This window comes from Mesoplodon densirostris, chromosome X (assembly GCF_025265405.1).
Source record: "Mesoplodon densirostris isolate mMesDen1 chromosome X, mMesDen1 primary haplotype, whole genome shotgun sequence".
In the NCBI taxonomy this organism is placed as follows: domain Eukaryota; kingdom Metazoa; phylum Chordata; class Mammalia; order Artiodactyla; family Ziphiidae; genus Mesoplodon; species Mesoplodon densirostris.
Window position 1 is genome coordinate 48226411 of NC_082681.1, and position 20252 is coordinate 48246662.

Consider the following 20252-nt stretch of genomic DNA (forward strand, 5'->3'; position numbering starts at 1 on the left):
AGAATATAGGAAGTGAAGACAGAGAATGGAGGTGAAGTAAGCAGACGAGGCCTGGGCTCTCTCTGGGTGCCAGGCCCTGGGCCCACCCTTTCATGACCCAGGGAAGCTTCTTACCCAACAGCACTCCTGCTTCTCAGCTGCAGACAGTGGTGACCTGGGGGCTCCCAGGGAAGTGCCCAGATGAAGGATTATAGCCTTATTAGCTCCCTCCACACCGAAGACCACCAGAGCTGCCTCTCCATTGCCATCTCCCTGCTCTTTGCTTCTGGGTATCGGAAAAGGTACCACGTGGAAACTTCCACACCTGACCCTTGAAGGGCTTTCCTCATACAAAAGGTACTCTACCTTCCTCAGTCCTCAAAGGTTGTCCTGCACAACTTACATTCCCACCAACAGTGCAAGAGGGTTATGACCCAGCAATCCCACTACTGGGCATATACCCTGAGAAAACCATAATTCAAAAAGAGTCAGGTACCACAATGTTCATTGCAACACTATTTACAATAGCCAGGACATGGAAGCAACCTAAGTGGCCACTGACAAATGAATGGATAAAGAAGACGTGACACATATATACAATGGAATATTTACTCAGCCATAAAAAGAAATGAAATTGAGTTATTTGTAGTGAGGTGGATGGACCTAGAGTCTCTCATACAGAGTGAAGTAAGTCAGAAAGAGAAAGACAAATACCATATGCTAACACATGTATATGGAATGTAAAAACCAAAAACGGTTCTGAAGAACCTAGGGGCAGGACAGGAATAAAGACGCAGATGTAGAGAATGGACTTGAGGACATGGGGAAGGGAAGGGTAAGCTGGGACGAAGTGAGAGAATGGCATGGACTTATATATACTACCAAATGTAAAACAGACAGCTAGTGGGAAGCAGCCGCATAGCACAGGGAGATCAGCTCGGTGCTTGGTGACCACCTAGAGGGGTGGGTTACGGAGGGTGGGAGGGAGACGCAAGAGAGAGGCGATATGGGGATAAAAATACACATATACCACATTCACCTTGCTATACAGCAGAAACTAACACAACGATGTAAAGCAATTATACTCCAATATAGATGTTAAAAAAAATAATTGTTCTGCAGACTAAGGAATGCGGACTCTGAGGTAAAGAAGGAAGTGCCTGCCTCTCAGAGGTATGTCATCTCCACGTTTTTACCTGACATATTGTACTTTTATCACTAATGACTTTATACATTTCCTATACACAGCCCATCGATACGCACACACAAAGACACACACACACGGAGATATGCTGTCAATTCCATTTGGTTCTACTTTATCTCCCCCATGAAACTGAGCACAATGAATGCTTTTCCAAGTTAATGAAAGCATGTGCACATGTATGTGTACTATCCTATTCCTCAATAGGGGTTTTGAGGGAGTACCCCTTGGGCCTGTTATATCAGGGGGGAACAAATTGACCATTTCCCCAGCCCTAGAAGCCCATTGTCTAAAAGGGAGGCTGCTCCACTGTCCTCTAGAGAGGGTGAGGGATGGAACCTCATTCCCAAACTCCCACTTACCTGGATAGGTGACAGAAGCTATATGAGGAGGAGCTTTGTCATGTGTGAAATGGGACTCATCTTTAACACAGAGCTGTCCTGAGGGGTGAATGAGAAAACCTGGGGCTAAGGCAGGCATTGTGGAAAGGTGTTTCTCATTGTTTCTCCTAATGAGAACATAGATATCTTTATGAAGGAAGCAAATCTCTCTCTGGTACGCCTTGAGTTCAAAGTTTTAAAGACAGAAGGATCTCTAGCTTCTTGGGAGACTCAGAAGCTCCTAAGAGCTGCCCAACATCGTGCCTCTGAGCAGACCCTAACCCAGTTCCCCATGCTGGGAAGACAGGCTTGCCTTTGATTCACCTGGTGAGCTCAGTGAGAGATGGCACCAGGGCAGCAAGCTGTGGTGTTTGCCTAACTGCTGCTCCTGGACTGCTCCGCCTGTTAATACGTTTATGGGAAAAGTCTAGACCTGTCTCCCATTCAGCAGTGCAGGGGTCCTCAGATCACGTGTCATCCAGCCACGTCACACCACAGTTTCAACCATCCGCTGCCTCCCTGTGAGACCAAAACCTAAAAAGTACTACCATTTCATTGAAATACAATTGTCCCTTCTTTCTTTCACTAATAACTAAATATATATTGGGCTTAAAATTTATACTATTCCATTTGAGGTGTCTCATTAGCTCTGTGGTAGAAATAAGATAAGAAGGAAAATTAATATATGGGCAAATTTAAGAGTGGAAAATGAGCTGAGATGGCTCCTTCCCATTAGCTGTTAACTTGCTCAAGCTTCAAGGCACTGAAGATTAAATAATCCCTCTTTGGACCCCTCTTCCCCATTCAGCCACAAGCCCCTCTTTCTCTTTGTCTCTGTCTCTCTATTTCCTTCTCTCTCTCTCTCATGATGAGATCTCATTTTCTGTAGATAAATATAGAAATATATAAACGTGCATAATAAATATGTAAACACCTACATAAGCAAACTTACAGGAAGATATGATGAAGATGAAAACATTCAACGGTTACCTCTGGGTAGTATGTTTTGGGCTAACGATTTTTCCCCCCTCCACATATACTGTGACATATACAGTGGAATGAACCTCATGCACACTCCTGAACACCCAACTCTCTGTTAATACAGAAGCAGCATCCATGAAATTAATAAAAATAATACAAGGCTGCTCAAAATAACTAGGTAGCTTTATATGTACCACGAATGAAATGTTCAGATTAAAAATGACTGAAATAAACAAGGAAAACAAATTACCTTTAAGTTCCCATTAATCCCTCCTCTACTCGTCCCAGCTCCCTCCTATCCCCATGCAAACCCAGCACTCACTTCTGAGACCACTAGAGGTTCATCTCAGATGGCGTGGAGGATGCCTGCATGATGTCCTGCTGCAGCTGGGAGAGGGTGTGCATGGAGCTGGAGGTGGGTGTAGGCACTGGGATGCAGAACACCTCTGGGTCTCACTGGGGTTGGCATCCCTCACAAACAGCTCGTCATTCACGATGCACAGACTGAAGGAAAAATGGGCCCTCAGACAACTGATGGATGGACACCCTCACCCCCAATACTGACTCTGCTCCCAGTGGCACTCAGCAACCAGATTCCTTCCACGTCCCTCCTGTGTCTGTCTCCCAGGTTCCTTGACTGGTACCTCTGCCCCTCCCCACAGAGCCCACCTTTGGAGAGGCTGTCTACCACCTTCACTCGATTTATAGGTTTATCCCCAACCCATGGGCAATTTCGCATTTACCCTTTACCACAGCCCAAGGGCTGGATGCTCTGATCCCCATTCCCGGAAGAAGACACTGAGTCACACAGAGGTCATGTGACTTGACCAAGGTCACACAGCGAGTGAGTGTTGTGTCAAGGAGAGAACCCATAGGCCGATTCCAGAGCCCACGCTCTTCTTAACCACTAGGCTAGACTGCTCCTGGCATCTCCCTGCTGGCTTTCCACAGTGCCGAGTAAACCTAAGGTCTGTGCCATCACATTAGCACGCCACTGAGCCCAGGGAAGGATGGGCATTCCCACCCACAACAGGGCTCTCACCTGCAGTAGATGGCAGGGGTAGCGACGAAGGTCCGGGTGAAGGCACGCACACAGCCCTGACAACTTCCTTCAACAGCAAACAACAGTACCCCTTAGAGTAGCACATGCTGTACATGCTCACACGGTGGTCCCCAGTCAGGGTGTGACTGGAGACTCAGGCTGAGAGGGCAGTTGTTCACGGGGGCCAGGGTGTCGGGAATGGGCAGGGCCACTATAGGAGCAGTCTGCGCCCAGTGACAACAGGGCCCCTGACAACCACTACACAAGTTCACGGGATGCATTTTTCACAGCCGCCCAAGAGGTGGATACTACTACCACATTGTGCAAATGGGGAAACTGAGAGGTTTAGTAACGGCCCATGTTCTCAGAGTAAGTATCCGGGTAGAGAGCCACCAAACTCCACAGCCTATGTCCCCAAAGTCCAGGGTATGCAGGGCAGACAGGCATGGACACAGCTCAGACCTGGATTGTCTGTGGGAAGACTGAGGGCTGGAGAACACAGTGGGGAAGGGGAGGGGAGGGGAGGGGAGGGGAGGTGGGGGAGGGCAGGTGGGGAGGGAAGGGGGGAGTGGAGGGAAGGGAAGGGAAGGGAAAGGAAGGGGTCCAGGAAGCTGGGTGGGTCTGGGAGTGAGCCTGGCCAGGGGGAGGCAGCAATGAGACATCAGGGGTGGGGGTCTACACACACTCACCTTCCTCGAACACCCCGCTGACGGAGAAGCAGAGCATCGTTTCCTGAAAGGGAAGAGCCCAGGCGCCCAGTCACCACCTCCACCTCCTACCCACCCGCGGCATCCTGGGCCCGCCCGAGGGAGGAAGCAGGCACTCACCATCTGGAACCAAATGTCCACCACGAAGGAGCTGAAGTAATGCTGAGTCTTGGGCAACCCACAGAGGGTGTGCACAATGACACGTTTTGTGTGCTTCAGCAGCTGAACCCGCAGGTCTGTGAGGGGAGGGCAAGCGAGCGAAGGTCAGGGGCTGCCACGCCCTGGGCCCTATGATTGACCCCTTCACCGCCCTTTCCCACCCAGTCTTCCCATCGCACACTCACGGGGGTCCTTGAGCTTCTTCATATTCCTGCTGTCCTTGAAGTACTCGCACAAGCTGCTTCTAGGAGACAAAGAGCAACAGTGGGTGGTGCGTATTTGCAGGAGCTGGCCTGTGTCTGCTGGGGAGCCACACGGCCCAGGAGCAGAGCCTGTGCTGTGATACTCACGGGGCTGGGTCCTCGGGGTGGAAGGGAATGGTCAGGGAGAAGCAGGCCTCCTCGTGATAAGCCCCTGCGAGAACCTGTCGGTCTCCGTAGTCATGGATCAAGTAGTACCTAAGGGGGGGCAATGAGGACAATCTCCCTCCATGGTCTACACCTCAAATGAGACTTGAAAACTCCCCTGAGCAGACCTGTGCTTAGGTGGCCTCACCTCTCATAGCCCTCCACCCCTTGCTCCGCTTGTCAGAGGTACTTACTGCTGTAGGAATTGTAGGACTAGGCTCTTCAGCTCATCAGATCCAAGGTAGCTGTGCTGGAATCAAATGGCACTTGAGACTATGCAGTAGATAAAGCCTCCCTGCAACACCCCAAATGTTGTTTGATCCACTTCCTCACCTTGCAGGGTTTTACTATGTAGGGAGTGTCAACGTCAAGGGTAACTGGTGACTGTAACTCCTGGCCATCCTGGAGAAGGGAAGAGGAAGTCAGGAGTGGAGACAAGGGGAGTGGCCCTGGATGATCCGGGAAAAGGATGGGCCCAGGAGGGTGAGGGTCAGAGGTCAGGTGCGAAAGGGCCCTGGAAATTCCATGGGAAAGCTTACAGTGGATGTCTTCATCATGAGGTCCTGGAAGTCTCTAGTGTTATATTCAACTTGTGTGTGTGTGTGTATTTATGGGTATTTTTCCAGCAAGTATATCCATGTCATTTTCAGGAGTCCATGTCCCCCAAAATGGTTAAGGTTCTGATGCTAATATGCGATCTAGGCAAGACCCAAACGGCTTGAGGGCTGGTGCAGAGGCCACCAACATTCGTAAGAGACAATGATTTACGTAGGCACTTACCAGGCGTAACAACTTCGGGAAACATTCTCTGATGGCCCTGTCCAAAACCAAAAATAGAGAAGAGGTGGTTGATAGTTCAAGGTTGCAATGCTTCCTTTCAGTTAACACAATAATACCACAAAGAGAGATCAGTGTGTTCTGGCCAATCCAGCAGCACCCCTTGCCCAGCTCTGCTTCTGATTTTAAGGGTTTTCGGTCCACTTGCCTGTTGAGCACTGAGTATCTGTCATCTTACTGTCTGAAAGGCACTGTCTCCTCATCTCTCTCAGTACCTTCACTTAATATTCCTTCCCTCCCTCCCTCTGCTTCGCCTTGGTAGCTCCCACCCAGACTACTCGGACTCCCTTCTCCAGAGCCACAGGGACCAGCATTTCAAACCCATGCTGCAGGGCTTGCTTCTCCTCCCTTCCTTCCTCCAGGGCCCCACTGAAGGCTGTGGGGAGAAGAGGGCATGGAGTGGGAGCCCGGGGCCCTGCCACCTCACCGGGAGTCCAGCACTCTGGCAAGACCCGGACACCCTCCCGGGATGGCCCAGGATGCTGGGCTAGGGAGGTGAGTGAGGTGGGGCTCAGGAGGCAGGGAGGAAGATGGAGGGGATGAGGACAGAAAGGAAGTGAAGGTAGGAGGGGAGAGATGAGAGAGACCTAGGGGCACAGAGACAAGGGAGAGAGAGAAAACAAAGGGAAGGGAAAGAAGCTCTCCCATGGTGGGGGTCAGGGAAGAAGAGAGAAGAAAGGGGAAACGGCACACCCATTGCGGCTCTTCACCTGCCCCAGAATCACCCAGACACACCAGCTAGGAATGGAAAATATGCACATGTTGAACTGGGGGCCCATTGTATGCTGGTTGAAACTTTGTCACCTGTGTGAGCTCAGCCAGACTTGGGCATGGGAAACAGAGCAGCCATGGGGGCAGATCTTCCCCAGAAGGAGGAAAGGGTCAGGTCCCAGCTCAGCATGGGGCTGAGGATCCCTGGCCCCCTCTGATGACCACCGTCTTCTCTCCCGATGACCCCTGCACCTGTCTGAGTTGGTTCTTTATCTGAGGAATCATACCTGTCTCAGGCTGCCCAGGGCTCCTGTGAAGGACCAGGCAGGATGCTGTGACGTGCGCAGGGAGGGATGGCAATTGCCCCTGAGAGGCCTGTCCTTCTGTCTCCTCTACCACCTCTGCCCTGTGCCATCCACTCCTGCCTCAGGAAGCCCTCTGATCACTGGCGAGGACCCACGTCTGGCCCCCTGACTCAAAGAGCCCTGCTTTTTCCCAAGCTGGACCCCAAGGAGGGTCCAATTCCTGGCACTGGGCCACCAGAATGCATGTCATGACAGCAGCCACCCACGGCCTCAGCCCTCAGCATGGCGCAGGAAAGCCCCCATGTCAACCTGGGAGAGGAGGGTGGACCGCTTTGGAGGCAGGGAAAGAGGGCCCCTCTCAGAACGGGAGAGGCACACCCCAGCTCAGCACGAAGAAGGAAGGCTTCGCTCAGCAAGAGGCCCGGGACTGGAGGACCCTTCTCAGTCCAGGGCGCCAGCATCTGGATCAAGGCTGGTCGCTCCTGGTCCTGGTGAGGAGGAGAAGCCCTGCTTCCTGGGGCACACTCTTGGGAGGCCTTGGTGCAATATAGCTGGGAGCAGAGAGCTGGAAACAGACCCCAGAGCGCCTGCAGAGGTGAGCAGGTCAGGGGAAGGAAACTCCTCACTGGTGATAGGCACAGAGAGAGCAGAAGGTGGGGCCTGTGATCCTCCCAGAAGACCAGGGTGGCCACCTGCGGCATAGGGGCACTGTCACAGATAGTCTAGGCTCCCATGGGTGAAGGTCACCAAGAAGGGTGACAGGGTGTTCACACTGACCTTACATAGGTGGACTGGTCTGCGAAGGTGCTACACAATGGGTTCCCTTGCAGCCACAGCTCTTCAAGCTTCAGCCCTTGCATCTTGCTCAACTCCCACACAGACTTCAGCTGAGAAATATGGGGTGGAAGTGGGAAATGGAATCCCATGAAAGGGGACATCCAAATCCCTGCACCCCCAGACCCCTCCCTCCCTGACAGGTCCCTTCACCTGCCTCCTGTCGTCACTCTGATGGCCACTAAAAGGCCCCCTCTGCTCTCAACCCAAGTTTGACCTGGCTCCCTCTTCTCACCTCATTTTCAGACAGGTTCAGGGTTTTGACCGTAGGGGCCACCTGTATAATGTCAGACAGGCCATCCAGCTGGTACAGCTTGTTGCTGCTCAAGTTCAAGGACAACAGCTTTGGGGCAAGAAGAGGTAGAGTGAAGTTTACTATCGAGGACCTTGGAGACAAATCTGCCCTGCACCCCAGCTCTTGCACCCCCTACCCTAATACCAGCACTGGGCCTACAGCCTCACCTCAGGGAAATTCTTTTCGATGACATGCAGGGTGGCAGCCATGCAGCTTCTTCGATTCAGAATTATATCAATATCATGGCCTACCAAGTCTTCAGGAAGGAGAGGGGAGGGAATCAGGTGGCCGAGTGGTGTCTGGGGCCAGCACCAGCCCCTCCCCACGTTACCATCCCTAAGTCACACTCCAGGAAGACCCCTCTGCCCTCGCCTGCCCTAGAATTACTGCTGTCAGCCATACCTGGGTCAAAGCGGAGCCTCTGGAGGTCAAGAGCTTGCTTGAAGATATTATATCGTTTGCTCAATGTCAGCTGCAGAGTGAGAGATGGAGACAGCCGCTCTGAGGCTGTGGTGATGGCAGGGAAATCAGGGGTGAGGGGGACGGGGGACTGGAGGAAGGAGAGGTGGGTCTGAGCGTTGGCACACAACACGTCTTGAATCTGCATTACCTTTAGCTGCTCCATTTCTTCTGGCTGCAACTTATCCCGCACAGAGTAGGGAACAGGGGAGGGGCCAACAAAGACAGGTATCTGCAGGAAGAAGACGTGGGGTAAGCACCAGGAACTCTAGTTCCAAAGAAGACAACCAGCCCCTGGCCTGTCCTCCTTCCTCAGGATGAGGTACATGTAACGCCCTCGACACACACCTTTCGTCTCTCCTCGTCACAAATCTTGTAGCTGACATCCATCAATGCACAGGCAGTGCTAGCTTCCTGGACAAAGAACTGAGCCCCAGTTTGCAAAAAGTGGAACTACAGGGATTGAATGCAACAGCAATAGTATCAGAAGCCAACAGACCCTGCTGAACCAGGTCTCTATCTCTCCCCCTTCCCTGTGCCCACGCATCTGTCTTCCGCATCCTCTCTTACGTCCACTGGAGTGAAGGGGACACTGCAATGGCTCTGGATTGAGTTCATTAGCCATGTCTTGTCATACTTCATCCCACAAGGAATCTAAGGATGAAAAGAAGGGATGGGAGAGAGGACAGACAGCAGGGAATTTAGGCTGCAGGACGAACCTTTTCCTGTTCTTTTCTGGCCTTCTACTGAGCTTGAAAGGGCTTCTAAAGAAGGGATCACTGGTCCGATTTCTTATGGGTGTGCGTAATATGGATTTCCTAAATACCCTTTCTCTCCAGTCAAACTCTCTTCCTCATAATGAAGGTGACAGAGATGATCTTCCTTTTATAAATTTCCAGGAGATCCTACCCAGTGCAGACATTGCTTGCCCCTCAGACAAGGTCTCCAGAGGCTTGAACCTCCATCTCGCACACTCAGCTTGCCAAACTGAGACCTCCAATGTGGAGTTGCTCCATATCCTTGGCAGTAGTTTCCATCTTTGCTTTGAGACAGGCTCCTCCGTTCTCCTCACAGTCAGCCTGTTCCCTTAACATTGCTTCTCTGAATCTGACCTTAGATGAACAAGACTGTTAACTCTTGGTAATAAAAGGGACAGATTACAAACTGTCCCCAGTGAAATAAACCAGCATGTCTACATGAGCCCAACACAACTCCCCCTGGCTTTTCTCTCCTGCACATTCCATACATTTTTCAGGATACTCACTGTGACCCTGAACCAGCTCCCTGGGGTTCCATCATGTGTGTTCTCCCCCATTTCTCTCTCCACAGGTGTTCTCTTTCTCCACACACTCTTATCCCTGTGGCCTTCACTGTGCCATCTCACTCTCCTCATGTTGTCTCGGATGGTACCGGGAGAGCTGCAGGGGGGATGTGGAGAGAAGGAGGGTGAGGGGCCATAAGTGCTAAGGAAGTCTTCTGTACACCCTCGTCTCTTTGACACCAGCACTACACTTAGCTTTGCTCAACCATTATTTCACTTCGAGCAAGCTTCTGTTTTGCAGTGAGAGAAGAAAAACAAGTCCACGGAGACTGAGAGAGGTGCATAGTCCCAGGGGCTCCTGTGTAAAAACCCTGCTGCCTGACCACTTACTGTCTTACTTCGGGGTCCTCCGGGACAACCCTCTTCACCACGTTTCCAGCATCCTCCTGGAGGTGTGAGGGCTGAGGCTCACACCCATCGTGTTCGTAATGAGGGCTCCTCTCGCCAGAATTACCTGGGAAAGAACTCCAACCTTTCTTTCTTCCTTGAGGTGGTCTACCACCATCACTGTATTCTGAAAAGAGGAACAAAAATACAAGTTTGCAGACACATCTGTGGTCCACTTACCACATACCATGTCTTAGGCTAACAGCATGGTAGGGCAGGCAAAGTGCCAACCTGGCCTAAGGGACCAATCCCACAAACCTCAGAAAGGACACTCTTCTGCCTGTCCAGAGAGGACAGCCTTATCCAACAGATGGCACTATCAGGGGACGAATCGAGGAGGAGCAGGATGAGGAAGAGGAGGACAAGGAGGAGAAAGAGGGAGGAGAAGGAGGAGGGAAGAGAGGACAACTGCGGTGAAACTTTTAAAACAGTGGAGCTGGACTGATAAAGAACTGAGGTGTAAGCGTCCATGGGTTAGACTGGACAGCAGTCATATATATACCAGGAAGGCACCCGAATCTTGCCTTCTCTCAGGACTTTCCAGCAACCACACCAAAACCTCTCTTGTGCTTGACAAATCCAATGAGCCACCAAACCGATTCCACTAACAACCAGCAAGCTGGCTGGACTTACTTTGCCAGTGCACTAGGAGCTTTAATCTCAGGTGGCACAGAGGTAACAACCTCCTGAACTGTCTCCCTTCCTCCAGCCTTGCCCTGAACAATAGGCTGTTTGAAAGAGCCAGAGTGATCTCTCTCCTGGTCTAGCCTGAAATGCCTTTCAGCTCAGCAGGCAACTCTTCCTCACTTCAGCTCTTCTATAACAAGGGTGTGAATGATAACCTGGAATGATGTGTCAACCACCATTTCCAAGTGTTTAGGGATCCTTCTATTTGCTTTCTATTACTGGTTTCTAATTTGATTCCATCGTGGCCAGGGAGCACACTCTGGGAGATCTCAAGTCTTCTTATTTTTTTAAATAATTTTCTTTCTTTATTTATGGCTGCATTGGGATTTTGTTGCTGCACACGGGCTTTCTCTAATTGCGGCTAGCGGGGGCTACTCTTCGTTGTGGTGCATGGACATCTCATTGCAATGGCTTCTCTTGAGCTCTAGGCGCGCGGGCTTCAGTAATTGTGGCACGCGGGCTCAGTAGTTGTGTCTCGAGGGCTCTAGAGCACAGGCTCAGTAGTTGAGGCGCATGGGCTTAGCTGCTCGGCGGCATGTGGGGTCTTCCTCACCAGGGCTCGAACCAGTGTCCCCTGCACTGGCAGGCGGATTCTTAACCACTGCACCACCAGGGAAGTCCCTCAATTATGTTTGAATTTACTGACAATTGTCTGATGGTCAAGGAGATGGTCTAACTTGGTGAATGTTACAGAGACCCCCGGGGAAAAACCTGTACTCTGCTGTTGGTGGGCGGACTGTTCTATTTATGTCATGTAGATCTCCTTAGTTTACTGTGTTATTCAGGTCTTCTATATCCTTGCTGATTTTCTCTCTAGCAATTCTGTCACTTGCTAAGAGGGAGGTGGGTGTCAAAGGCCCCCACTATAATTAAAGATCTGGTTCTTTCTCCTTTCAGCTCCACCAGCTTCTGCTTCGTGTACTTTGAGGCTCTGTTGTTTGGTGAGTACGCATTTAGGATCTTTATGTCTCCCGGGTGTCCTGATCCTTTCATCATTCCGTAAGGCTTTGGCTCTTGTTCATTTTCTTTACTCTGACATCTACTGTACTGCATACTGAAGCTACAGGCACGCTTAGAAAGTGTCCTGGGTACACTTCACCTTGTATTCACTCCCAGAAGTTGTGTTGCTGTTCACCCCTCCGCCCACAAATTCTCCCCTCCCACATGTCTAATTCACCATGGAAAAAGATTTGGAAGTTTTTCGGCCCCTGCAGAAATAAGGTCGTGTCAATTCTCTTCCCCATAGGTGGATTCACTAAGGGTATTTTATTTTTAACACATTCCACTGAAACAGTGAACCAGCAGATAATCATACTAGTGGCTTGTGGGGAGGGAGGATTATGGTAATTACACTGTTAGAAACCAGCTTCCTTTGGGTTGTAATGCTTAAGGTTCTCTAGGTTTGTGTGCTGTGCCTTTTGTACATTAACTATTCCATGTTGTCTCAGGGCACACATATGAGTAAAGATCCGTCCACTGCTGATCACTCCACGATAGAGTGATTACGACCAGGCCTCAGATGAACTCCTCTGGGGAGCTGTTGCTTTCCCCGTGTGGCCCGCTGTCAGGGCAATCCTGCTACTCACAACCTTGGGACTTTCCCTGTGTGGCACTGGAAGTGAAAGTAAACACAGATGGGGCACTTGACCCACAAATGTCACTTGCTCAGTCCCCAAAACTCGGAGGGGGCATGGTGTGCTCTCTTTCTCCCACACTCCACATCCAACTGGTCAGGAAATTCTCTCGGCCCCTCTCTCAAAGTATGTCCAGAAGCCAGCCACTTCTCACCACCTCCATTACCACCACCCTGGCCAAGACACCAACATCTACCTCCTGGACTGGACTGCTGTCCAGCTGGCCCCTCTGCTTTCATCCTGGCTCCCTTACCTGTCTGTTTTCAGCCCAGCAGCAGAGTGCAAGTCACATCATTTCAGTCCTCTGCTCAACACCACATCACAATGGTTTGAAGCCCACCAACATGCTCAAAAGCCAGGAGTTCATAATGACCCTCATCAACAATAACAACAACAAAGAGGAACCTTATTGCTGACCTTTGGAGAATGCCGGGCAACCAACTCGTTTTCAGGGAAATCCAGCAATGAAAGGGAAAAGTTCACATTTTAAAGGGAGCAGTAAGGGCATGTGGTCTACATACGGTGTATAGGAAGAGTCAGAGTCATTTGCAAGAACCCACATTCCTTCCGAAATAACGTTGACGAGGGGAAAGGGTAAAAGGAGCTAGCTGACAGCTACTGCAGTCCCCTGGCTGACCAACTGCATCAGGTGCCTGAACAGGGCTAGAGACCTCCCTCCGCAAGGTGATTCAGACACAAGCAGTCTCAGACATCGCCTTGTCAAGTATTTGATAGAATAATCCAGTGAAACCATGTGGTCCTGGGATTTACTTTGCTGGGAGATATTTGTTAACTGATTAAATCTCCTTACTCATTAATCGATCTGTTCATATTATGTAATTCTTTATGATTCAGTCTTGCTAGATTGTCTGTTTGGGGGACTATATCCATTTCTTCTAGGTTTTCCAATTTGTTGGCATACAATTATTCACAGTATTCGCTAATAATCCTTTTAATTTCTGTAGTATCAGTTGTAATGTCCCTCTTTCATTTCTGATTTTAATTATTTGAGTGTCCTCTATTTTCTGTTTCTTAGTGAGTCTAACTTAGGGTTTCTTAATTTTGTGTAGCTTTAACAAAAACCCAACTCTTAGTTTCATTTACTTTTCTTCTATTGTTGTTGGTTTTTTTCTCTATTTCATTTATCTCTGCTCTTATATATCTCCTTCCTTCTGCTAGCTTTGGCTTTAGTTTTTTCTTCTGTTTCTAATTTCTTGAGGTGTAAAATTAGGTTGTTGATTTGAGATCTTTTGTCTTTTCAATGTACACATTTAAAGCTATAAACTTCCTTCTTAACACACCTTTGCTGCATCCCTTAAGTTTTGGTATGATGGACTTTCCTTTTAATTTGTCTCAAAGTAGTTTCTAATTTCCTTTGTGACTTCTCCTTTGACCCATTCATTCTTTATGAGTGTGTATGGGGATTCCAGAGAAAATGAAAACTAGAACGCCCATATGACCCAACAATCCCACTTCTTGGTATATATCCAAAAGAACTGAAAGTAGAATCTTGAGGAGATACTTGCACATCTATGTTCATAGCAGGACTATTCACAACAGCTAAGAAGTAGAAACAATTAAAATGTCCATCGATGGATAAAAGGATGAACAAATTGTGGTATATATATATATATATATATATATATATATATATATATACACACACACACACACACACACACACACACACACACAATGGAATATTATGCAGCCTTTTAAAGGAAGGCAATTCTGTCATATGCTACAGCATGGATGAACCTTGAGAACATTACGCTAAATGAAATAAGCCAGTCACTAGGAGACAAATACTGTATGATTCCACTTACATAAGGTTTCTAGGGACTTCCCTGGTGGTCCAGTGGGTAAGACTCCATGCTCGCATTGCAGGGGGCCCATGTTCAATCCCTGGTTGGGGAACTAGATCCTGCAAGCATGCTGCAACTGAGAGTCTGCATGCCAAGGCTAAGAAGCCTGCATGCCACAACTGAGTCCACATGCCGCAACTAAGAAGTCTGCATGCCGCAACTAGAGATCCAGCATGCTGCAACAAAGAGCCGGCACAGCCAAAATAATAAATAAATATATATATATATCTTTAAAGTTGGGAAAACTATCGTAAACAGAGTCCATGGGTTTAATCAAAATAAGGTATCTAAAGTAGTCAGATTCATAGAAACAGACAGTAGAATGGGGTTACCAGGGACTGGGGGGAAGGGACAAAGGGGAATTGCTGTTTAATGTATAGAGTTTCAGAATTGAAAGATGAAAAAGTTCTGAAGATTGGTTTCACAGCAATGTGAATCAACTTAACTGTACTGAACTGAACACTTAAAAATGGTTATGATGGTAAATTTTATGTCACGTATTTTTACCATAGTTTGTAAACCTGTATATTAGAGTGTGATTACTCAAAAGGAAATATTAAGAAAAGTTTTTGTTTGGATATGTAAATACAAACGTAAACAAGTCAACGTAAAGGAACACGTGAGAATGTCAACTGTGCTTATGAGTAGGTGTTTGGAATGCACAAGAGGTGTACTTTCATGTGCATGCTTTACTTGCATAAAAGGCTGGGTCAGGTTTTGCCATGGGCTTGGGGGGAAGCACTATTACTATTGACTCATTCCATAGCATAACAGGAAAAAATTACTGATAATCAGATCCACCTGTCTTCTCTCTGATTATTAAGCTACATCACTTTGGACAATTCACCCAACTTCTCCTGATCTCAAATTACTTACATGTAAAAATCAGGGATTAGAGCTAACCACCACCTCAATCAAGATACAAGGCATACAGCCATAAAAAGAAATGTAATTGAGCTATTTGTAATGAGGTGGATAGACCTAGAGTCTGTCATACAGGGTGAAGTAAGTCAGAAAGAGAAAGACAAATACCGTATGCTAACACATATACATGGAGCTTAAGAAAAAAAATTTCATGAAGACCCTAGGGGTAAAACAGGAATAAAGGCACAAAATTACTTGAGAATGGACCTGAGGATATGGGGAGGGGGAAGGGTAAGCTGTTGCAAAGCAAGAGAGAGGCATGGACATATATACACTACCAAACGTAAGGTAGATAGCTAGTGGGAAGCAGCCGCATAGCACAGGGAGTTCAGCTCGGTGCGGTGCCTTGTGACCACCTAGAGGGGTGGGATACGGAGGGTGGGTGGGAGGGAGACGCAAGAGGGAAGGGATATGGGAACAGATGTTTATTAATAACTGATTCACTTTGTTATAAAGCAGAAACTAACACACCATTGTGAAGCAATTATGCTCCAATTTAAAAAAAAAGATATAAAGCATATATCACACTCCAAACGGTTCCCGGTTAATCTTTCCACCTCCCAGCTCCATATAAACCTTGATCTGCTCACAGTCCCTATATATTTGTTTTGCCTGCTGTAGAATTTCTTGTAAATGGAATCATACATGCTGCACACCTTTGTGTCTGGCTTTTTAAAGTCAGCATCATGTTTTTGAAATCCATTTATGTTCCTGCCTATTCTATTGCTGAGTAATGTCCCACAGTATGGGTTGTAGTTCTCCACCTCGTTTACACAGTAGAGCCACTTGGGGAGTTTGAGAATATCACCAGCTCCAAGCTATACCCACAATAATTAAAGCAGAACTGGGTTGAGACCCAGGCACCCTCATTTTGTAAATTCTCCACGTGACTGAAGTGTGCAACCACAGTTGAAAGCTACTGTATTAAAGTATCAGCTTTTGGTTTATGCTTGCCAGAGACCATAGCAATGGATGCCACCTCATTTTGCTGGCTTTCCACTCTGCTGTTTTAGGGACCTAGTGATTCCATTAGCTTAAATTAGAGACTGTCAGACTACAGCCCATGGGCCAAACCTGGCCTGGGGCCTGTTTCTCTAGGGCCTGCAAGGTAAGAATGGTTTTTACATATTTCAATGGTTAAAACAATAATATTTCTTGACATGTGAAAATTATTTGAAATCCACACGCCAATGTCCATACGCAGAGTTTTAGTGGAACACAGCCATACTTGTCTGTGGAGGCTTCCGCTCTACAACAGCAGAGCTGAGTAGTTACGAAAGAGACAAAATGGCCCACAAAGCCTCAAATATTTGTCACCTGGCCCTTTCCAGGGAGTTTGTTGAGCTCTGGCTTAGAGCAAGTGTCCTTAAAGCAAATGCACAGTAACTGTGGTAAATGGCTGACGGTCCCTTTGGCTAAGCCTGGGAAGAAGATTTACTGCAGTAACTTGCGACTTCACCGTAGGGTCCTTCCTCAGTAGTCCACTCATTCATGGTGTTCTGGGTCAAGTGTGGGAATTGAGTAAAGGACTACCATTTGCCATCAAGAGAGGTCAAGTCACCAGACCTAGAGCTTGATTTATTTATTTTTATGTTCTTATATTTTATTACAAATCTTTGTTTATATTTTATTTATTTTTACACTGATCAAATGCAACTTTGGAGTATGTTCAGATATTTCAGATCCAAGGGATCTGTTGATCAATTAGCCACCTTCAGAGGTTGCTACAGGTCAAACCAGTGTCACTACCCTTCCATCCTTGATGTTTATTAAGTAAACAGCACTCACCTTGAGGCAGGAGATTAAGTGCTCCTACTGGGCCTGCAACTCCAGAACCCCAACATCCCCACTCAAGTGAGGGTGACCCTGTCAATGGCAGAATCTCCCATCTCATCTGTGGCCTACACAAGTCAGCCACTTCAGAACACTTCAGAGATGAAGATGCCCTCCACACTAATGTGTTTCTCAGTGCTGTGGGGGAAAGGAGTGTCCTCTGGGTCCCAAACAGCAGGTGCCTGGCCCACCAACACACTGACTTCAAAGGCATTTCAATTCAAGTGACCAGAGGTACAGCTGGTAACGCTTGAAACTGAGTCCCCCTAAAACCGAGTTCCCTTGCCAAGTTTATGATTAACTTCTCTATCCAAAACTTTATTCCCTCTCTTGTCCCCCTCATGATCCCCTCAGGATTGAGGAGTATCTAAGAAAATGGGGGACTGACACTGAACAGAACCCTTCAGGGCCCTCCTGGGCACAAAATCCCCACTGTGTTCCTTGTTTCTTGTCGGTAGAAAAAGGCTTTGGCCCCCTAGGCCTTCCCTGAGTTCCAAAGAACAGACTCAAGCACTTACTAGTTAGGGAAGTGAGGAAATGCAGAAACAAAGGAAAAGCAGTCAAAGAAACAAAACTGAGCTATTTGTAGAGAGGTGGATGGACCTAGAGTCTGTCATACAGCATGAAGTAAGTCAGAAAGAGAAAAAGAAATACTGTATGCTAACACATATATAGGGAATCTAAAAAAAATTGGTCATGAAGGACCGAGGGGCAAGACGGGAATAAAGACAACGACCTACTAGAGAATGGACTTGAGGATACGGGGACGGGGAAGGGTAAGCTGGGATGAAGTGAGAGAGTGGCATGGACATGTATACACTACCAAACAGAAAATAGATAGCTAGTCGGAAGCATCTGCATACCACAGCGAGATCAGCTCAGTTCCTGGTGACCACATAGAGGGGTGGGATAGGGAGGGTGGGAGGGAGTAAGATGCAAGAGGGAAGAGATATGGGGACATATGTATATGTATAACTGATTCACTTTGTTAGAAACAGAAACTAACACACCATTGTAAAGCAATTATACTCCAATAATGATGTTAAAAAAAAAGAAAGAAAGAAAAGTAGTCAAGAAACAATAGTGCAGTGATAAAGCAGAGTCCTAGTTTCTCTGCAAGGGATAACAACTTCATACATATCTTTGAGCTGTTACGCAGAAACTAAGATCCCCTTCCCAGGTGCAGGATGGTGACTGCATGCTGACCACAGCACACTGAACCCAGACAGGTTAGAACCAGAATGCTGATGATTAAGATCCCTGAAACAGCACCCTGTTTACTCACCAACAAACAATCAGAGGAAAGTCATGCACTTCCCTGAAAGTCAGCAGGGGGTTAGAGTCTTCTGAACACAAGCAGCCAGTTCTCCTTGCTTGGCACCCAGAAAACAAACACTGTACTTTCCTTCACCGACAACCCAGCGTCAGTAGATTGGCTTTGCTGTGCAGCAGGCAAGTGGACCCAACTTATGTCCAGTCTCGCAACTGCAACTCTTTCACCATTGTGTGCCATGGAACACTATGATTCATCCTCTGTTACCAACTGGTTCCTTACTATCTTCAGATCCACCTAGACCGGATAACATATCCCCGATCCCCACTGCCTTCAGGGCCCTTTGCTTGCAAACAATTTTGGTGTCAAGTACTCTATTAATCAAAGTCCCCACTTCCTTATGCCAGATATTCATTCTGGTTATTTTATAAAAATAAGACATCTTTAATAAAACATATCACACAGCTTACAAAAATTCTGTGAGGGCCAGAAGAGTGGGCTTGGATGCTGCACAGCCAGGGGAAGCCCCCTCACGCTGTGGGACTGGTATAGCTGAAACACCCCTGCTGCCTATGAGCTAACCAACATGTATGACAGAGACTGAATTCCAGGCACTCTGCTGTGGCTGCCCATAAAAAGCAGAGATATCTCCTATCATATGTAGCTGATCCTGCTTGTGGCTCCCACATTACTCAGTTCTACCTCCAAGATTCACTATGGTGCATAGGCTTGATACACAGAGGTCTTCTTTGGGACCCCAGACAAAAGGGAGTCTAGGAAACAAACACACACACACACACACAAACACACACATACTAATGTAGGTCTCCATTCTTGTTTTTAGCTTTCCAGTTCTCTACAGTACAAGAAAACATGTAAGAGTGTTTATGAGTGTTGGAATAGTTGCCAGGTGAGCCAACTTGAGGTATATTCCACAGGACTAATATTTTTGCTATCGTAAATGGTATATTCACTTTGAAAATATTATTTTCTATTTTGTGCAATTATTTTGTGTATATTAGTCTTTCATCCAGTAACTGGTTAATCACTATTATTATAATTTTCCATAGATCCTCTTGAGTTTTATATGAAGACAATTATACTCACAGTTTTGTTCCTTTTCACTTTTGCACATGTATTAATTAATGTATGTATGTATTTTGGCTTACTGCAATGCCTAGGAGACTCAGTAAGATGTTGAACAGAAGTGATTATATGAATCATCTTTGCCTCTTCTGATTTAGAATGGAATGCTTTTAATGTCTCATTATTACGTACAGTGTTTGTTTTAGATTTCTTAAAGCACACATTATCATTTTCAAGAAATATCTTTCTATTCCCAATTAGCTAAGAGTTATTTTTGTTGTTGTTTAAACTTGATTGGTTGTTGAATTTTATTGCATGCATGTTTTTCTGGAATCTTTGTGACAATCATCCTTTTCTTGCTCCTTTATACTATTAATGTGTTGAACTACATTATGAATCTCCTAATGTTAAACCAACATTGCAAGTTTGGTATAAACACAACTTTGCCCTGCTGTATTATCTGTTTTAGCCATTGCTGGATTAAGTTTGCCTTTATCTTATTTGTAGTTTTTGCATTTTTATAACTAATTAAGATTGACCAGTAATTTTGCCTTCTCATGCATGCAATGTCAAGAATAAGCTGAATATTTTGTTTCCCCAATATAATGTTCTTTTTTCTAAAACTTTCCCATTTAGTATTAATTTTCAAATTATCAGCATATCTTTTTCATAATATTACCTTTTAAATCTTTACTGTAAATACAAGCAAGACACCTTCTTCAAAAGTGGCTTATCTGTGCCTTCTAATTCTCTTGACTCATATTGCCAAAGGTTTCCTTATTTTTTATACTTTCAAAGCACTAACATCTAGCATTTTTATTCAACTCTTCCATGTCTGTTATCAATTTCATTAATTTTTGCTCTTATTTTTATTATTTTTTTCTTGCCAATACAGAAATGTATGAGATAATTTTTATCAAGTATATGACAAATCCACAGTCTTTT

General features: G+C 46.8%; 1 protein-coding gene across 1 annotated transcript in view; it reads right to left on the reverse strand.

Moving 5' to 3' along the window:
• The window catches only part of LOC132481426 (nuclear RNA export factor 2-like), a 34749-nt gene extending 25044 nt beyond the window's left edge, over positions 1 to 9705 (reverse strand). Inside the window, exons 1-15 of the mRNA XM_060086265.1 lie at positions 9562 to 9705; positions 8868 to 8951; positions 8640 to 8750; positions 8449 to 8529; positions 8241 to 8310; positions 8006 to 8094; positions 7779 to 7886; positions 7487 to 7596; positions 5637 to 5673; positions 5190 to 5258; positions 5051 to 5106; positions 4800 to 4907; positions 4635 to 4693; positions 4411 to 4526; positions 4273 to 4315 (exon numbers count right to left, since the gene is read on the reverse strand). Of these exons, the coding sequence (XP_059942248.1) occupies positions 4273 to 4315; positions 4411 to 4526; positions 4635 to 4693; positions 4800 to 4907; positions 5051 to 5106; positions 5190 to 5258; positions 5637 to 5673; positions 7487 to 7596; positions 7779 to 7886; positions 8006 to 8094; positions 8241 to 8310; positions 8449 to 8529; positions 8640 to 8750; positions 8868 to 8951; positions 9562 to 9690 (1270 nt within the window). The 5' untranslated portion in view covers positions 9691 to 9705. The remainder of the gene's footprint in view (positions 1 to 4272; positions 4316 to 4410; positions 4527 to 4634; positions 4694 to 4799; positions 4908 to 5050; positions 5107 to 5189; positions 5259 to 5636; positions 5674 to 7486; positions 7597 to 7778; positions 7887 to 8005; positions 8095 to 8240; positions 8311 to 8448; positions 8530 to 8639; positions 8751 to 8867; positions 8952 to 9561) is intronic.
• Positions 9706 to 20252: the final 10547 nt, after the last annotated feature.